The sequence below is a fragment of the Ambystoma mexicanum genome, chromosome 8 (genome assembly GCF_040938575.1).
Source record: "Ambystoma mexicanum isolate Mex_15411 chromosome 8, UKY_AmexF1_1, whole genome shotgun sequence".
NCBI lineage: Eukaryota > Metazoa > Chordata > Amphibia > Caudata > Ambystomatidae > Ambystoma > Ambystoma mexicanum.
The window spans coordinates 401,580,087-401,599,162 of NC_090929.1; the positions used below are offsets into that span (position 1 = coordinate 401,580,087).

A 19,076-nucleotide genomic window follows, 5' to 3' on the forward strand; every position below is an offset into this window, starting at 1 on the left:
CGGCAGTACTCGCTCAAAGAACCTCATTGGGGTACAAGCCCCTGGCATATTAGAGTGGGAATCTGGACCCAGTAATGAGAGGCCTTTTTCCCTGCAAACAAAGTTTAGCTGCTGCAGTGTTCGCCATAGAGAGGTCTACAACCATTGTGATAGGATGCTCCATGACGTTGCACGTCGAGCACTCATTATTTGCCATTCTAGAGAAACCAAAGGGCACATTGACATCTCAGAGAGCTTCTGCTTATGAAGTGATCATATCAAACCCATCAATTAAAATAGTCCAATGTAAGATAGTAAACCCAGCTATGTTCATCGCAGAGCCAGTCACTGAAGGAGATCCGATAAATGACTGCGCAAATTATGAAGAATTCTATGATGGAATTCCCAGGGTAAAAGAAAATGCCTTGGCAGGAGGAGAGATCATCTTTATTGATGGGTCTTCGAGAATCGATCAAAATGATGGGCAAAGATACACAGGCGTTGCTGTGATGAAACACACAACAAATGGAGAATTTCAAGTGCTCTTAGTGCACGAATACCATCTCATTATTCAGCACAGGCTGCAGAATTATTGGCGTTGATAATCGCCATTGAGAATCACGCAGACCAGGAAGTAACGGTGTACACTGACTCCGCCTATGTGACATCAGCAGGCTTAGAGCACTGGAAAAAGAGGGGCTACCTCCGAGCATACAGCACGCCAGTGCAGCACGCAGCCTCATTGGACAGGCTGATTAAGGCACTACAGCTACCAGTGCCCATAGCAGTCGTGAAATGCGCCGCCCACATGAGAGGGACAGATTTTATCTCACGCGGAAATTAAGCAGCAGACACGGAAGCCAAGCGTATGGCATCAAAAAGTGAGATAGTTATGGTAGTGGAAGCTATCCATACCAATGGACTAATGATGCTTGCACGAATCGCACCTGAGGGTTACAGCAATTTGGGGCAAACACAGTTAATGGAACTCCAAGGGGAGGCACCGCAGGAAGAGAAGAACCAGTGGAAACATTGAGGGTGTTCTTTAAACCCCTCTGACAGCTTGTGGCAATAAGACAGCACTGGTAAACCAGTAATGCGTACGCCCTATTAAGAATAGCGCTGGAGCAACTATATTACCCAGCCCATATGACAAAAGAGAATCTAGCAGCAACGCTCACGGAAGACTGGTTCATACCGAATTTAGCAGAGCATGTTACATTTTTCATGGTGAACTGCATAATCTGCCAGCAATTCACCGCTGGGCACACATTAAAGGTAATGAGAGGAGTCATCCCCAGGCCAAATGGACCTTTTCAGCACTTGCACGTCGATTACATCGACATGATTCAAGCATGCAACGGGTACAGATACTCGAAGGAATGGTTCGCCCAAAAAATGTTATTGCAAAAAAAGATGGGCAATAATAAAAAAAATAGATTGGCACTTTTTTTTTTAAGTCCTCATGTAAAGTTTTGAGCAAATGAAGCTCAAAATTTACAAAAGGAAGCACATGGGGGCATCCATTTTGTGAAATCGATGCCTGCCCGTGCTTGCTTTTGCGGCACTAATGAAGGAAAAGCCGGTCAGCTGTAGTAAACAAAAGCTACCACTGGGTGGCTTTTCCTTCATTGATGCCGGGACTCGGAGGACGCAGACCGGAGACTACAGGCAGAAAAGCTGCAGCTGCATCCCGGTAAGTGCTATTTATTTTTTAAAAAATAAGCACTAGGTGTGGTTATTTTTCTAAATTTTCCGGGCTGGAGGAGCCCGGAAAATTTAGAAATAAAACTGCAGCTTTAAAAATGTTGTATTTATGTTTGCGGTAGCTTTTGAAGCTACCGCAAACATAAATACAACGTTATTGTGTTTGAAAATGCTGCGGTTTTTCTTTCTAAGTTTCTCGGAGGAGCCTGAGAAACTTAGAAAGAAAAACTGCAGCATTTTTGAAACACAACCGCGTTGTGTTTCTGCCTTCTTTGGCTATCACTTTGGGTCTCCGGTGCTCCCACAGGGGAGCACCGGAGACCCAAAGTGATGGCCAAGGCAGGCAGAAACACAACGCGGTTGTGTTTCCATGCCGCAGTGTTTCTGCCTAAAGCTGTTTTCCCATTTGGGGCTCTCGGGCTCCTCGTGGGGAGCCCGAAAGCCCCAAATGGGAAAGCAGCTTTAGGCAGAAACACAATGCGTTGTTTTCTGAAATGCTAAATGCTGCAGTTTTTCTGCCTAAAGCTTTTTTCCCATTTGGGGCTCTCGGGCTCCCTGTGGGGAACCCGAAAGCCCCAAATGGGAAAGCAGCTTTAAGCAGAAACACAGCCCGGTTGTTTTCTGAAATGCTAAATGCTGCAGTGTTTCTGCCTACAGCTGTTTTCCCATTTGGGGCTCACGGGCTCCCTGTGGGGAGCCCAAAAGCCCAAAATGGGAAAGCAGCTTTAGGCAGAAACGCAGCAGCTCGGAGGAGCCTGAGAAACTTAGAAAGAAAAAAATGCAGCCTTTTCAAACACAATAACGTTGTATTTATGCTTGCGGTAGCTTAAAAAGCTACCACAAACATAAATACAACATTTTTAAAGCTGCGGTTTTATTTCTAAGTTTTCCGGGCTCCTGCAGCTAGTGCTTATTTTTTTTTAAATAAATAGCACTTACCGAGATGCAGCTGCAGCTTTTCTGCCTGTAGTCTCCGGTCTGCGTCCTCCGAGTCCCGGCACCAATGAAGGAAAAGCCACCCAGTGGTAGCTTTTGTTTACTACAGCTGGCTGGCTTTTCCTTCATTAGTGCCGCAAAAGCAAGCACAGGCGGGCATCGATTTCACAAAATGGATGCCCCCATGTGCTTCCTTTTGTAAATTTTGAGCTTCATTTGCAATCTATTTTTTTTATTATTGGCCATCTTTTTTTGCAATCACATTTTTTGGGCAAACCATTCCTTTAATTGTTGTGGTTTGTCCATTCTCTAGATGGATTGAGGCAGGTCCCTGTACACACACAGACTCTACCTGTGCGGCCACATTTCTAGTGAGGGAAGTGTTCCCAAGGTGGGGGGGTGTGAAGTCATGAGATCAGATAATGGCCCTCATTTTGTCAATGCAGTATTTGAACAAATTAGCTTGCTGCTTGGTATAAAGCACAAGTTCTCGTCGGCGTATCATCCACAAGGTAATGGGATATGTGAGTAGCTCAACGGCTTGTTAAAGGAAAGGATAGCCACGTTGAAGCTTACTCTAAAGAAGGGATAGCTGCACTGCCTTCCACTGGCACTGTATGCACTTTGGAACCAACCCGGCTCCGACCATCATTTTACGCCACACGAGATAGCTACAGGAAGAAGAATGAGAACTCCCCTAACACCGCGCGATAGAGCTAAATGTGATACCCGGTCAATAGGAGAGGTTTTAGGGTCTGAAATGCAAAACTATCTGAACTGTATGACATCTTCCCTGTCAACAGGGTTGGATATATCTTCCTCTACTTCTGAAGAATCCAGCTTCCCCTCCACCCCTTCCTCCTCACCTGAGGATATCAGCGGTGTGTCCAGTTTCTTCGTTCTTCTCCGTACTGGTACTTCTTTTTTTAAATGAAGGAACGGCCTGCCGCGGAAGAAAGCCACCGTGATCACTATAATAAGTGGATCGGTGACTCCTCTCCCGAGACCACATGTGAATGGGGAAAAAGCCACTTGGCATAAAAAAACCAACAGGTATGTGGTGATAGTAGCGAGGAGCGTGATCAAAATATGGCGGATCCTTAAGGGGACGAGGGTTTGAGTAGGAGTTCCAAATGCGGAGGAAAGTATCCTGGCTGGGAAGCACAGTACAATAACGTACAAAGTGTGCAGGAAAACAGAGGCAAGTAAACAAATGAGTGGCGAGAGCCAGGAGTATGCAGCCAAGGACCTAGAAAGAAATCGGGTAAGAGGAAACAGAAGGTAAGCACAGTAGTGGCAGACTTTGAAAAGCTGTGGCGGACAAGGAGAAACCTAGTCAGAAGGAAACAGAAAGCCATGTGGCTGCACGCGCGAAGAAGAAACGAAATTAGGGAGGGATAGGAAAGCGAAAGAACAGCGGAGAAAAGGGCAAGCAAGGAAGGAAGGAAGGATAGCGAGCGGAGCACCGCTAAGGGAACACTATAAGGAGCGTAAACAACACAGGAGAAATCCAGGAACGTTGCAATGCATCCGCCACCGGGGCTGTCTGAATTATATAGTTCCGACGGTAGGTGCATAGCAAAACAACTAGACTGCATGCAGCGATGCGTGAGAAGCGTGAGGGGAATTTCAATGGCAGACTTGTTTCCACCTATCCCATATTCGCAACCGCTGCAACGGCATGACATTGCCTTACTGTAATTTCAGACCAGCTGCAGCAACGACTAAAAGGGTGTAGCACAGCACAGGACACAGAAGGAGACACTGCATCAGACTCCCTTCAAGGTCTACGAGTTCCACTCGTCTTCCCTGGAGACGCCATCCTTGTGAAAAACCATACAAGGAAAAGGTGGGACGAGCCAAGAATCAACGGTCCTTTTATCATAGAGGACTGCACTCCATCCACTGTGAAGCTACAGGGCAGGAGAGCATGGACTTTTCTCTGTGATATCAAACCCTTCATTGGAGAAGGCCCCCTGCCTGCACCCCAAGGAGAGGAATCGACGAGCAACATGCAGACGAGATCCATGACGAGGAAGAAGGACGCACGACCCGCTAGACAAAGACAAAGAACTTTTGTGCAAAAGTTGTGGCTTCATTTTGGACATTCCTCTAAGCAAAAAAAAAGGGGATAAGGACATAAAAACAGACACTCTGTGCATCCTAGTTGCAGGGTGAAGAAGAAAATTGCGCGTATAAGCCACAACATAGTCGGTTGACTTTGAACTTTAGACTGAGGCACGCTGAAGCCTTGATTAGAAAGGATATGCCAAATTTTGATCGAGGAAACATAAATTGGAAGAAAATACAGTACCCAGATTCTTTCAACACCGAGACCCTATTAGGAATCACTTATGGTGTCCCACAGTAGAGATATCACAAAGGACGTGGTCACCTATGTCCACTTAGTGCTAGGATCACACCCGTCATTGGTAGGAAGACTCACCAGTGTCACAGACTTTCTCCAAGATCCTGAAAATGAAAAAATAATAAGACTGTCATTGCCGAACAATTTGTTATACTCCCTGGGTACAGCGAGAAAGAATCAAATGTTCCCAACACAGACGGAAATATATGAGCTCATCAACACACTGTTCTTTCGCATAATTGAAGACTGTCCAACTATTGTTGGAGAACGACAGATACACTAACGTTTCTTCGAGATCCAACAAATACAGATAACCTAAGTCATCTCCTAAACAACATCATATTTTTGGTCGCACTCCACGCAAACGGACAGTGCAAACATTGTTTACATCAAGGAAAAAACATATGATCCTGAACCTCAGCAAATACAGGACAGATGTCCCTGTCACCATAAGCCAGCAGATTGGCACACAATGTCCTTTTCTGCCTAGTCACTGACTTTCCAGAGCTAGTGGGGAGAACAATCGATGTTGACGTCCTCACATTTATCAGAGATCCATCTAATATTGCACAAATGGGAACTCTACTGCATGGAATCATGCTTCAAGTGGAACTTTCCAATTATCAGAGGAGTTATCGGAGGAGACTGTGAAACCTTCCGTCGAGGGACAGATCGAGGAAGCATTGAGAATTTCACTTGTTGTACCTGTTGTTATTTTTCCTTCCTATTTCTTCTCCTACTGATCAGTGTCTAATATGTCCTCAGGACTGAAGCAGATTCGAGGGGTGGACTGGGAGCTTACATACTTTGCACATGCACAGTAAAGGGTCTCACTGAATTTGATTTTTTCCATAGTCTAGCAAAAGAACTGTATCCTGAAATAAGAGATGATTGTCACTCACAAGAGGGGGGACACCCTGAAGCACCAGACACTCCTAAACACAGAACCTCGAAAAACGATATTGGTTAAGGGAATAATAACATTGACATTTGGCGAATGATCGAGATGGGGGTCCAGAGTAGCAACCTGGTCCGCCTGCAGGAAGAGAGGCGACCACGCTTCTCTGGAAGAAAATGCTGCCGCCTCACATTTAAAACTATCATGTACCTATGTATCATAGTCATCATTATCTTACTGTCATTAACAATCAGAACTGCATTCGTTATTGGTGCACAAAGCGTTCCAATTTCAGTGCACCCACCTAATGATACACGCATGAAACCCACAAAAGCACCCAGACCTTATATAGTTATTCCAGCCCCTAGAAGTTCTGATGGTGGAGTGAATGAACTTGAAATGGATGTAATTAGCAACGACACACACACTTATGGTAACGAATGAAAAGAAAAGCCGGAGGCAGGGTCGGCAAGAGATGAATGGAGTAACATCACTGACAACTACACGCACGCAAACACTGAATGTACACGAAACAAGCCTAGCATCAAGGACTGCAGAGCCACAAACCAAAGCAGCAGAAAGGAAGAGACTGTCTGCCATAAGAAACTTCACAGAAACTGTCATGAGAAAACAAGAAGAGTTAAGAGAAAAGCCAACAGAAGCAGTCATATCAGAAACTCTTGAGAAAACAAGGGCCAACTCAGAAAACTCTTTGCAAGGACGTCAATGTTTGTAGACTTACTTTTCCCGCACATAGCCAGAGTGAGGAAACTGCATGAGGAACTGAAAAACAAAACCGCTGAGACTGCATTACCCAGCATATATGTTCAAACACAAGGGACAAGTACCAGTTCCCCAGTGCAGCCATATACCGGACCAGTCCCAGGCTGGCGGGTATGGGTACTTGCATCCAGCAGGGAAAGGATGTAGGGAGAAAAGAAAAGAGCTGCCAGACTCCTGTCCACTCAAATGGCACAGATGAGGAAGCCTGCACCATGGACCAGGATGCCTGAGAACCGTACAGATGCATTCGGAGATGTGGTAACAGCAAACTACATGGCATCCTTAAGAATCAAGAGAAGCATGCATGAAGACGACAATAAACTGAACGATTACCTGGATAGCACAGCACACCTAGGTGACAACATTTGGTACCAGCACATGAAGGAAGTAGGAAGACCAAATTCCGAAGGGGAATGCTTCATTTGCACACTCCTACTGTACAGCATGGGGAAGTCCAAGATCTTTGTGGCTGTAGAAATCGACGTCCCGACAGCACACGGTCTCTCAATGTGCAATACCAGAGGCCAGTTCATGGGAAGTGATGCCTCATTGATATGGGCAACTGAACCAGCATATCCCGATAAAGACGATTATGTCCAAGACATTAAAACAAGAAACTGAGCTCTTACTAAGTATCATGTGATCAGGTATGAGAAGCCTGGATTTAAAGGAGCAGGAATAAGATGGGAAGTGAACCCAAAACTAAATGTCCAAGGGAAAACTCCAACAGAGGCTCAGAGCTGGAAAAACAGAGGCCAAATGCAGATTTGGGGAACAGTGCTTTCACCAGATGGATGGGAGAAAGGAGTAGTGATCTGCAGAGCATGGATGGTCCTTGGAGCCTGCAACGAAGCAATTGAGAACTCACAAAGACTGTGCAAACTACTATGGCCTAAACTTACAAAACTACTAACATGGGTCGAAGACAGAGGAGGACCTTTGCACATAGTGCCACTAGAACAAACACTAGTGCTTCAGGAACAATGGCACAAGGAAAATGGGAGAGAATCAACATTGCAGACAACTTTTTGAGGCTCCTGGAATGACTCATGGGACTGCAGTGATCATGGATCATTATTGGGCATGTGGATCCAAAGCATACATCAGACTGCCGAAACACTGGGGAGGTATATGCACAATAGTGAACGTCCACGTTCCAGCATTAGTGATCCCGAAAATTGACCTGAATATTAACAGTTTTCCGAAAGCAGATGCTCACCTGAGGAAGAAGAGATCTGTAGAACTGATAACCCGAATGAAGAGAGAGAATTACTTCTCTGTTAAATCAGAAGAAGCATTTCATGCAATCCATATGAACACAGACTGTTCAGCCTCGCCCCATCAGTGTTCACAATGGTTTTTCAATCCAAGTTGGAGTAAATACTAAATGGTTGCAGATAACCAGATGGGAGTTACTGCAAACCATCAACACGACAATAAAAGGATTCAATGCAATCAAGGAAGAGCTAAGAGCAATCCGACTGATGACTCTCCAGAACAGATATGTGCTTGACATGATCACAGCTGTGGATGGAGGAGTTTTTGCAATCATAGGAGAATCATGTTGCACGTTTATACCTTCTCACGACGAGGAAAATGGAACTTTAACAGAAGCTATAAATATGCTGACAAACCTACAGAACCAAATGATCAATGGATCCGACGAAGTTGATGATGACAGCTGGTTTGGCTCACTGTTTTCATGGGTTCCACAATGGATGGTGGATGCATTCAAATTCTTGGGAGCCCTGCTAGTAATGATATTACTAGGATTTTGCGTTATCAAGATCATAATCTCGCAATGGCAGAAAACTGCGAAGAAAGCCATAGGGATGAAGATCGGGATCGATGTCAAACCAGGATGGAAGCCCAGAGATCTGACTGATGAAGAAATAAGAGACTTTGTGAAGGCCAGCAAGCACGCACCAGAAGGTACAAAGTTTCTTTATCCCTGGAAACGCAGAAATGATATAGGAAGATGGATTTACTGCAGCCCAAATGAACAAGGTCAGCTGATGACATGGAATAAAGATGAACATGTAAGGACAGCAGGAAGCCTGAGGGGAGTAATAAAAATATGGTCTCCAAAGAGACACTTCTTCAAACCATCATGTACAGACCTAGAAGATGAAGAAGGGATGAACCCAGACGACAAAGTGAAGATGAATTCAGAGGAATCAAGTAAGATGAATCCAAAGGAGGAAGTGAAAGTGGTTGATGAATCGCCCAGAGGGGGGAGTGTAGAGGAGGTCCCAAATAAAGCCTGCACTCCAGTCAACCATTTTGAAGTGCCAGGAACGTTCACACCAAAATATGTGACGTATGATGAGCAGATAAACCAGCAGAGAGCCGCAGTAGGGCTCTACCCAGTGCCTATCAGAAGAACAATACCTATTAATGTACCAATAACCAGACAACAATGGACAGTAAGGTACCCATTGAGGAAACCCTACCAGCAAATGAAACAAAATGAAGATTGCTCAAGTACTGTCCAGGAAGAAACCAAAAAATTCCTTAATGGAAGACGAATGGTGACGTCACGAGGGCCTGAGATAACGCACCAATAGAAGAAATGACGCCCAAAGGATGACGCGATAAGACAAAATGCCATGAATAAAGATATCGTGAAACTAAAAGGAGAGAATGTTGTTGAAATACAAGTGAGCTTAAGCAGTAAACAGGATAAAGATATTCAACCAGCTAACGTCTGTACATATGCTTGTACCCGGGAGAAAGCTAAGAAAACCGTGCGGCTTGCTATGCTAAGTAGAAGAATAGAGCGCCAAGCACCATTGTAAACAATCTACCTCAAAACGAAGCATGTTATATAAGTGCAAGTCCACTTTGCATGAAAAGCAGAACCAACCCAGGTTATTATAGGCCAACGTAAGAAGTTTCATATTCTAGCAACACGAGGAAAGAAGATGAATCAAAACTCGGCAGAGGCAGCTTGTGCCGGGGAAGCCACGGTCATACCAATAGAAGCTATGGACAGTAGCTACTTTTAATTGAAGCTAAGAACAGAATATCCTGCCTCTGAAGGAGAGAGACAAGAAGGCGAAGGCAGGTGGCGGGTGAAACGAAAATCAAATGCACAAATTAAGAGAAACTAGGCAAACTTACGTTGAATTAGCACGTGACCATCCGAGCGAGAAGGAGCAGGGGTTCACACCTACACTTGGCATCCGCCCAGACAGAGATATCAGAACTTTTTTGAGACAAGAAGATGCAGTTTCGAAGCCAGCCACAGTGAACTAATTGACACATAGCCCATAAAGTGATGATTGATTGAAGAAAGGCAAGGTGAATTGGGGGACACCCTGCACCTGGCTGACCGTTCTGCATGCTGCTAAGCAAAGTGCAAAGTGGAAATTTATGCATGGGGTTGATGCCAACCCAATCACAATGGACCAAGTCATCTAGGGTTCTATAGTTAGTAGAACCAAAGGGATGTCGTACTTTTAGTGACGTCTACAGTAGTCATTTTGAGTTGCCCACCTGATAGTGTTTTACCCAATCCCTCACTCTGTTACCATATACAGATATAGCACCTATATTAAAGTTACCTTTTCCTAACCAACAGAATTGCATGTTAACTCTTGCGTGTTACACGTCAGATTATGAAGCGTTTTGAGTATAAAAGTTATGTTTTGTATGAAGTTCGAGGAGTTGGAGCGAGACGGGCTATCGCATCACAGCTGATTGCCATGGCTGCCCGTTTTGTGTACTTGTCATTAAACAGACTCCCCTTTGCCAAACCATTGAGTTGTCCTTATTGATTGGTGTTGGAGTAATAAATCTGCACCCCCATCCATCTCAAGGTGCAGTTATCTCGTCTTAAAGTACTTCTGAGCAAACCCCAACTCTTTGGGCCGGCCGGGGGTCTCCCCAGTACAAGTATGAAGCCATTGGAGAATATTAATGTCTCTTGAAACAATGATGCTTTAGCAAATGACTGCTTTAGACCTTGTTTTTATGTTTCCTTCTAGTATTGAATTTACACAAACCAACACAGTTGAATTAGAGGAATGATTGCCGACTCCAGGATGCTGGATGAGACTGTGTGTACCATGCCGGTCTGCCAACATCCACTCTGCTGGACTTCTGTACGGCGTCTTGTGCGTGGACGCCCACGCTACCAGCAAAGGAAGCTTGGCACCTCCTTTGGATCCACTTCAGAAGATGAAGGTAAAGAGACAAATGCGGCAATGACTACATGCTTTCCTTCATACTGAAGGGGCACTTTTTTTCCTACTTGCCAGTCTACAAAAATGGTAAAAACAAATTGTTGTGAGCTTATTCTGTTTCTTTTCTTTAAACTACTGAGCATATGCGCAAGTCCCCTCGTGGACAAAGATGGCTAAGCAATGTTATGTTTGGAACGTACGTGACAGCCTTAGTTTTACTTTGTTATATTGTGTAATATTTGTTTATGCCTAATTGCCATGATCATGGCCTCAATGTGCTTTAGGTGCTTGGCAGTTAAGCAGATAATAGTCTAAACATTACATGTTAAAACAGTGTGTTGCATTGCAGGAGAACTATATTACATCATAAACGTGTACTTTAAGGTTGTAGGAATCCACTATTTCGTTATAATAAATTACTAATACCGTAATATTATATTCAGCGGTTTTATGAATTCGGCACACAGGATGTGTGTTTTGCTAGATCAGTGAATCAGTAATTGCTTGCGTGAATAACACATTTGTGCATGGGGCACGTCAAACTAAAATGCGTATGCTGCACTAAACACTGGAGCAAGCAGCACTTATGGATTTGATTATCCTCGATTGCTACTGTGGGCCCTGCAATTATATATTGTACTGTACAATACGTTGCATATATAATTGGAAGACATAAGATTGATAATTTCAGATGCAGGAAAATTATTTGTCAACGTATGACCTTCTAAACAGTACATTACATTGCATGCATATTCAATAGATCTTAATCTTATCTTTGCAAGGTAAATAGTACAGTGTACATCAGAAAACGACATTACACAACATATTTACCTTACATTCATTGGGAAAGAAGGGCTGCATCGGCAGAGACAGTCGGCACTGTTAACACCATCAACGGCAGTCATTGAATCCGCCGATGCTGAAGCACACCCGTCGGGTGTGGGCCGATGCCCATAGATATATAGACTGGGGGGGGAAGCCGACCTTGGACCAACCCCTCTGGCACAATGCACTCCGGCCTGAGATACTGAAAATGGGAAACGTCTGTAGTTGGGAGGACAGAGGGATTTGTAATCTGGCAGACGTGGTGCAGTAGGGGTGACTTTGCACGTTTGGGGAGCTACAAGATATGTATGGTCTGCCGGGCAAGGAGTACTACCATCACTTACAATTGGCCCACGTGGTGGGATCCCAGTTCACATCTTTGGAGGAGATACCACTATGTTCACCCCTTAAGGCCATCCTCTGACCAGAGCACATCACAACCAAGGTAACTTCCACCCTATACCAGGTCCTAAATGCGTTTGGGACCAAGGCAGCTTCACCCACTCAGGGAACGGATGGGAAGAAGATGTGGATGTGTTGGAACCCAAGGAATGGGTATAGGCAATAGTGTTTCCGAGAGAGGTGGGGATATCTGCCCGGCTCAAGCTCATCCAATAAAAGGTACTCCATCAAGTGCACTATTCCAGCGCGCAGTTGGCCTGGTGGGGCATAACACAGGGCGACCGCCGGAATGTGGGTGGCACTTTTCCACATGATCTGGGGCTGCACGCAGATCCAGGCTTTTTGGGAGAGGGGATTGAACAGGCCCTCTACGATGTTGGAGGTCCAGTTTCCCTTAGATCTTAAACTGGTGTTGCTGGGTATATGGGGTGAGGCTGGATTCAGTAAATATAAGAAAGTGTTCTTAGCCACAACAATCGGCCTGATGAAGAAGACCATAGCTGTAATGTGCGGGGTAGCAGAACGCCCATGAGTGAGTCGTTGGTTGGCTGAAGGGGATAGATGCATATCCTTGTAGAGACAAGTTTATCATGCTAGGGGTTTCCCCCAGAACTTTCAGAAGGTCTGCGGTAGATGGGTTGGGCAGGATTGAGGTGCTCTGATGGTGGGTCAACATCTCCTCAGGTTACATAGAAAGATGGAATGCATGCACTTCCTTGCTGCTTTGTCATCACTGCTCTAGTTGTACTGATTTTGTTTATTAAGCAATTGCAACAGTTTTATTTTCTGTTACATAATACATTTAAAAAAATGTATGAAAAAATAACAGCAGTCCTCGTATCTTGCGCTTTATGTGCTATATGTTTTATCATGTCAGTAAACAAGTGAAAAGTCTATGAGGTGATATAGATGGGTTGCATGTACCATGGAGTGCCTACTTTGCTGTTACCTTACTACCAGAATTAGCTTCAGAAATTCACAGAGCTTTCGAAAATATAGTGGAAGTTAGCTCGACATTGTCTTACTTCCATATTCAGCTTCCTGATTTCCAGGTCCTTTTAGAAAGCAGTGGGGGTAGCTTATGAAAGAGTTAACTATGTTATCAATGCTCTATTTGCTTGGAATTAAAAACGTACCTCACCACTGCATATCCTGTACCAAGGAAGAAATTCCAAGTGAAAAGAGCTTCCATAAATTCATCTTTCTGTACAGATTCCAGACATTTTCTTTTCCATGGGGAGAGGCCAGCAAGACATCCTCTGTATAGTGAGGCCCTGCAGTGACCCCAAACACTGGTGAGTGTTAACGGGACCTGCAATTGACCACCTAATGGCATCATCAGGAATCAAACCTGCCAAAAACCTGATTTCTTTGTCTTTGCATTGATGGCATCACTTGATTTGGGAGATTTGACATCTTTAATGATCTTTGTTGTTTTTTGTATGTGTTAGCAGCCTCTGCAATTAGGTAGTTCACTAGACACCATAACCAGAGGATGATGATCACTCTCACTCCTATCAATAACCTGGAAGGTTTTTAGAATGTCTCAGACCTCTAAGTTCAGAAGATAGTAATCAATCATGAATCACATTTCTACCTGACCCTACCACTAAAATACCTAACTTAAATAAATGCAGGAGATTGGCTTGATTCTTCTGGTGTGCCAACATATACTGACAGTCTCTTTTCCTTGTGCTGCGTGTCTACCACACTCTTCAATATTTGTCTCCCTTTTGCCCTTGGGTTAACTCTTGTAGTTCTTCTACAACAGTCTTGGGTTTTCTACTCTCTTTTGTGTTGTATCTGTGACAACTTTCCTCGTTATACTTTCTCACATTCTTGTTGGAGGTTTTAGACCTCTCATAATCTATTAATCCAGCCTTTCTTAGCTTGGCTGTGGCTTGTTCCCACTTGATATTTCCCCTTTCATCGGTTCTCACTTTATATCTACCTTGTTCACTTGATAGTTTTGTTTGTTCTTCTTTATTACAAGATTCTGTGCCACAGTTTTTCCCCTTTTCATCTTGGTGCTCATACATTACTTTCCTTCCTTTATCTGCTCTTTGTCAGGGGTCTTCATAGTCTTCCCCCAAGTGTTATTCAATCTCCTCTTTACCAGCTTTACACAGTTCCAATTACAGAGGTTTATCTTAAATAACTCCTGAATACTGGGATGAGTTTCTCTTCTCGTCTTCTGCTGCCCTAGCAGCCTCCCACTTCTCCTGTTCTTTCCATTATCCCTCTCTATGTGGGGGAACGTTACAGGCATCCGCTTGGGTGATCCTCCTCAATATTTGCCTTTCTCGTTCTTTAGTTTTATCATGCTCCCATTCACGACTTTCCTTCTACTGTATATGCAGCTTGACATTGGGAAGCTGCTTGCATTCCCACTTGCCTTCTCTGATGGTCTCAGCGTGTTTCGTCTGGCGTCCTGCCCACCACGATATGAATGTGGTCTTGCCACCACATGACACAGGATGTTGCTGGCCTGTTCCATCAGGGCTCCTCCATTGTTAGGTACGCCAGATCTCTAGCGTCTCACTCTGGCGTTTTGCATTTCTCTGAAATTTGAGGTAGCCGTAGCTTGTCTCAGGTCCACCTCTCTAAGGCATGCTCACGTTAGGGGGCTTCCCCTGCGTAAGATACTCTGCTCTTTCATGTTCCTCCACTTGTCCCAGTTAAGTATGCACCTTCTCTTATAGCACATTCGCTTTTCTTTTTCCGGGCTGGTTGGTTCCAGCATTACCTTCAGCCAAATATGTAGATGCTAAATTAGACTTCATAACAGATAGTCCCATGTATGCTACCATGTTGTGTGGTTTAGGGAGTTCCTCACAATAACAAGAGTCTTTGTCCCCTAAGGAGGAGCCTCTCCCAGTGAGGTCCTCCTTGCCCAGACCCATAGGGAGGGTCTTGCAGAGCAGGCTCACCTGCCTAGACTCAAAGGGGGAGGCTTCCCCTTGGGGAGAAGGGACGAATACTTTTGATTCGTCACATACCCTTGCCCTTACATTGGTGGCTTCCCCATCTCCCTATGGAAGGCCTAGCTTCTTTTCAGTTATGTCTGGTTTAAGTGTTTTCTTCCCAAGGCCTGAAGACTTGGGGCCTTATTCCAAGTTTGCCGGTCCAGAAACAAGAGTGGCGTTAAGCTCACCGGCACCCTTGTTTCCGGACCAGCAAACTACGTGTCTGCCTGCCGTGGCCCCTGGGTCCGACAGGTCTGACCCTGCCGGGTGCAGCGGCCACAGTAGGCAGACCTTTCACGGACGTGCCGGCACTGTTGACAACAGTGCTGGCGCTTCCGAGTCCCCACTTCTATAGAGTCCTATGCGACTCTATGGGAATGAGGAATTACATTTTACCAGCACCTGACTTCCTGGCCCGCCGGATTTGTAATCTCCCGGTGGCACCAGCAAGTCAGGTGCCAGTAAAATGTTACAAGTCCGGGGGCAACCCTCTGGTAGCACCGGCAGGCTTACAGCCTGACTCGTAATGAGGCCCATGGTCTTAGAGATGGTCGTTCTCCAGTTCCAGAACGAAGTGTCCGATTGATCAACTGAGGTTTCCCAAGATTTTAAAGGGGAATACTTTATGGGTGTATACTGGATCAAAGGAGGACATATGAGTTGTGAAAAGGTTGGGAAGTCTGTACCAATTTATTTATTTATTTTTACATTTATTAAGCGCTCAAAACCCACAGGCCTTAAGGCGCTGTTACAACCAGGTACTCTTACATTATGGACAGAAGAGAAGGATGAAAACACACATAACAGGTAATGTAGTGACTATAGCACTAGGTGAAAAACCAGGTTTTCAGAGCTTTTCTGAAGGCCCAATATGTAGGTTCTGCCCTTAAGGGCGGAGGGAGCAAATTCTATTGAAGGGCAGTAACAGGTGGGAAACTGGCACCTCCTCTTCTGGCCCTCTTAGATTTAGCAGGACAAGTCTATGGACATAGGCTCTTCTGAATGGTCTAGAGGACTGGGTTTTAAGAAAGCTTTGGGCCATGTATGGTGGGCCAGAGTTCGATCGGGATTGGTGTGTGATTGAGAGAGATTTAAAGATAATCCTTTCCTTAACAGGCAGCCAGTGGGTATTCCTCCTAGATGCAGAGATGTGATCTCTTTGTGGGATGTTAAGAGCTGCATGGAATGCATTGTTCTGGATCACTTGTAGTTTGTGAATGTTGTGTGAGGGGGTGCCCGTAAAGAGGGCATTACAGTAATCTAGTCTGGCTCTGTTGACAGCTCTTGGGATGGTGAGGCAGTTGGCTGGGTTTAGGAATGTTCTGGCTGCATTAATGAGCTTTGCTGTGTAGGCACCTGAAGTTGCGATGGCGTTAACCTGACTTGTCACGGAGAGTGAGGAATCTAGGTGAACTCCTAGTATTTTTACTGAGTTGGAGACTGGTATCTGCAGATTGTCAATGTTGAAGTTAGCTTTTTGTGGGTTGGTTTAAGACTGAAGGAGGCCCAACCATCAAGATCTCAGTCTTCTCTTCATTTAGACAGAGGCCATTAGTAGCCATCCAAGCTTGGATAGCAGAGTAGATTGAGCTGAAAGCATGGGATTCATCTAGGTAGCTGCCGGTTAGGCGTAGAAGGATTTGCGTATGATCCGCTTAGTTAGTGTAGGAGATACTGATGGAGTCCAGGGGGTAAAATAAGGGTTTGGTGAATATGCTGTAAAGTACAGGGGAAACATATGAACCTTGGGGAACTCCACAAGCAATGGGGCATGAGGGGGGGGCACGGGCAGTGTCCGAGAAGACTCAAATAGTTCTTTCTGCCAGGGAAGACACTATCCAGGACATAGCTTCATCTGAGAAGTTGGCTGCTGAGGTGAGGTGGTGGCAAAGAATATTATGGTCAACCAGGTCAAAGGCAGCAGAGAGTTCTAATGGGAGAAGAAGGGCCGGCTTGGCTTTGTCTCTGATGGTCTGTTGATTATTTAGGTCCAGTAGGGCTGTTTCTGTCCCATGACCTGGTCTGAAGCTTGGGCGTAGTCCAAGTATCTGGTAAGATTCTAGATAGTGCTGGATCTGCAGCCCTGTCTAAAATCTTAAGCAGGAATGAGACTGTCATGTTGGGTCTGTAGTTTTAGGGCATGGCCGGGTCGAGTGAGGGATTTCTATGAGGGAAAGGACCCATGCTTCCTTAAGTGCGGAAGGCTCTGTACTGGAGGAGAAGGAAGCGGGAATGAGAGCTTTTGCACACTCTTTGATGACAGGCGCAGGGCATGTATCATCTTTACATCTTGAGGGTTTAAGACTTTTAAGGATGGTACCCACTTAGATTACTGAGACCTGGTGGAAGTGAAAAGCTATTTTGTTTTGGTGGCCAGATTATGGCAAAGTTGACCGACGGGCTTTGATAGAAGATTGTTTAATTGCATTTTTTCCCTGAAGGGTGGCCACGTTTTTTAGGAGGGCCTCTTGGATATTTGCACGCCAAGTTTTTACTTTGATAATGCCTGGGGGGTTTGGTGCCGGGGCTTCGAGTTCCTGAAGGCTGGTGATCAACTTTGTTTTTGAGTTTGCTTTAGCAATTCTCTCATTGTAAGAGGTGGCCTTAGCCTGGGTGATGGGTAGTCTGTAAGACTTGGCTGCAGACTTCAACAGCGCTTTGTGAGTGTCTGTTTGGTGATTTTTCCTGGATGCTCCCGCCTGGCACTTCTTAGCTCTCAGAATTTGGAGATCACCTGTAAACCACCAATTAGCGTGGGAGAGTGCTTTAGCCTTGCAAGGAGCCAGGGGGGAAACAGTGTCGACTGCACCTTCTAGTGTCTTTTGGTAGCGGTCAGCCAGCACTGCTGGGTTATCGGCCCAGTGTATGAAGTGGTCTGGGTGGAGGTTGGCAAGGAGTGGTTCAATACTATCTCTGGTGATTTTGCAGGAGCTTCTAGCCCAGGTGGGGGGCATCATGGTGGCAATTGTCCATTTGTCTTGGGTTAGTGGGATGTTAAAGCTCACGACAAAGTGGTCAGACCAAGGGCATGGGGAGATATATGTGATGTTGACTGTACTGTTTAGGTCTCCCAAAAGGTCCAGGGTGTGGCCCTTGGCATGGGTGCGAGTACTGATATGGAGTGTGAGGCCTAGTACTGTTAGCGCATTTGCCAATCAAGAAGCGTTGTGGTCTGCAGGGTCATTTAAGCCCAGGTTCAAATAGCCTAGGGTGATGACTTTGGAGGTTGGCTTGAGGTTGGCATTGAGGAGATGTGTGAGGTCATCCTCGAAGGTGCCTATAGGTCCTGGTGGCCTGTAAAATAGGTTGAGTGATATTGAGCTGGTGGCAGAGGTAGTGAGTTTAAGGGAGAGCAGGTTGCAATTCCCCTCCAGTTTAGCAGGGCACTCTGATATTCAGGGTGATTTTATAGATTATGGCAACCCTGCCTCCCCTAGCTTCCTGCCTGTCTGCTGTTAGTATGGTGAACCCAGGGGGGATAGCTAGGGATAGCGCAGGTCCGGAGGCTGGGTGTAGCCAGGACTCAGTGATGGCGAGGAGATCCAGGTTATATGAGATGATGATGCTATGGATTTCTAGGGCGTGGGCCGGGACTGATCTTGCATTTATCAGGGAAACGTTTTAGTAGGACCGGTTGCGAGACCGGGATGTTAGTGGTGGCCTGTTGCGACAATAGTGCGGTTGGACGTGCCCTAGTGGGGACTTTGTTAGAGGAGGGAGGAGGCTCCAATGATGAATAGTGCGAGCGGCTGGTAGGGATAGGTAGGTGGCTTCTATGGTAGGCTGTGGTATGTGCCAGCATACGATTACCATCCTTAGGTTTCTCATGGGGAGGGGCTATGTACAGGTTGGGTACTTGGGGGGCTGTTCTGCATAGTAGCCTCCCATTTCTTGAAGCAATGGTGGGGCGACGGGTGGCTGAGGTGTCTAGGGGTAGCTGTGCCATGGGGGACATTTAGCCCTGGGGTGAGGTGAGTGCTGGGTTGGTTACCCCGTGTTGGAGAGTATGGCCTTGAGGTGAACAT

General features: G+C 45.5%; 1 protein-coding gene across 1 annotated transcript in view; it reads left to right on the plus strand.

The window, feature by feature from the left end:
* The window catches only part of C8H9orf43 (chromosome 8 C9orf43 homolog), a 906,643-nt gene that overhangs the window by 181,246 nt on the left and 706,321 nt on the right, over positions 1-19,076 (plus strand). The window contains exon 2 of the mRNA XM_069612161.1: positions 10,661-10,859. Within this exon, the coding sequence (XP_069468262.1) occupies positions 10,700-10,859 (160 nt within the window). The 5' untranslated portion in view covers positions 10,661-10,699. The remainder of the gene's footprint in view (positions 1-10,660; positions 10,860-19,076) is intronic.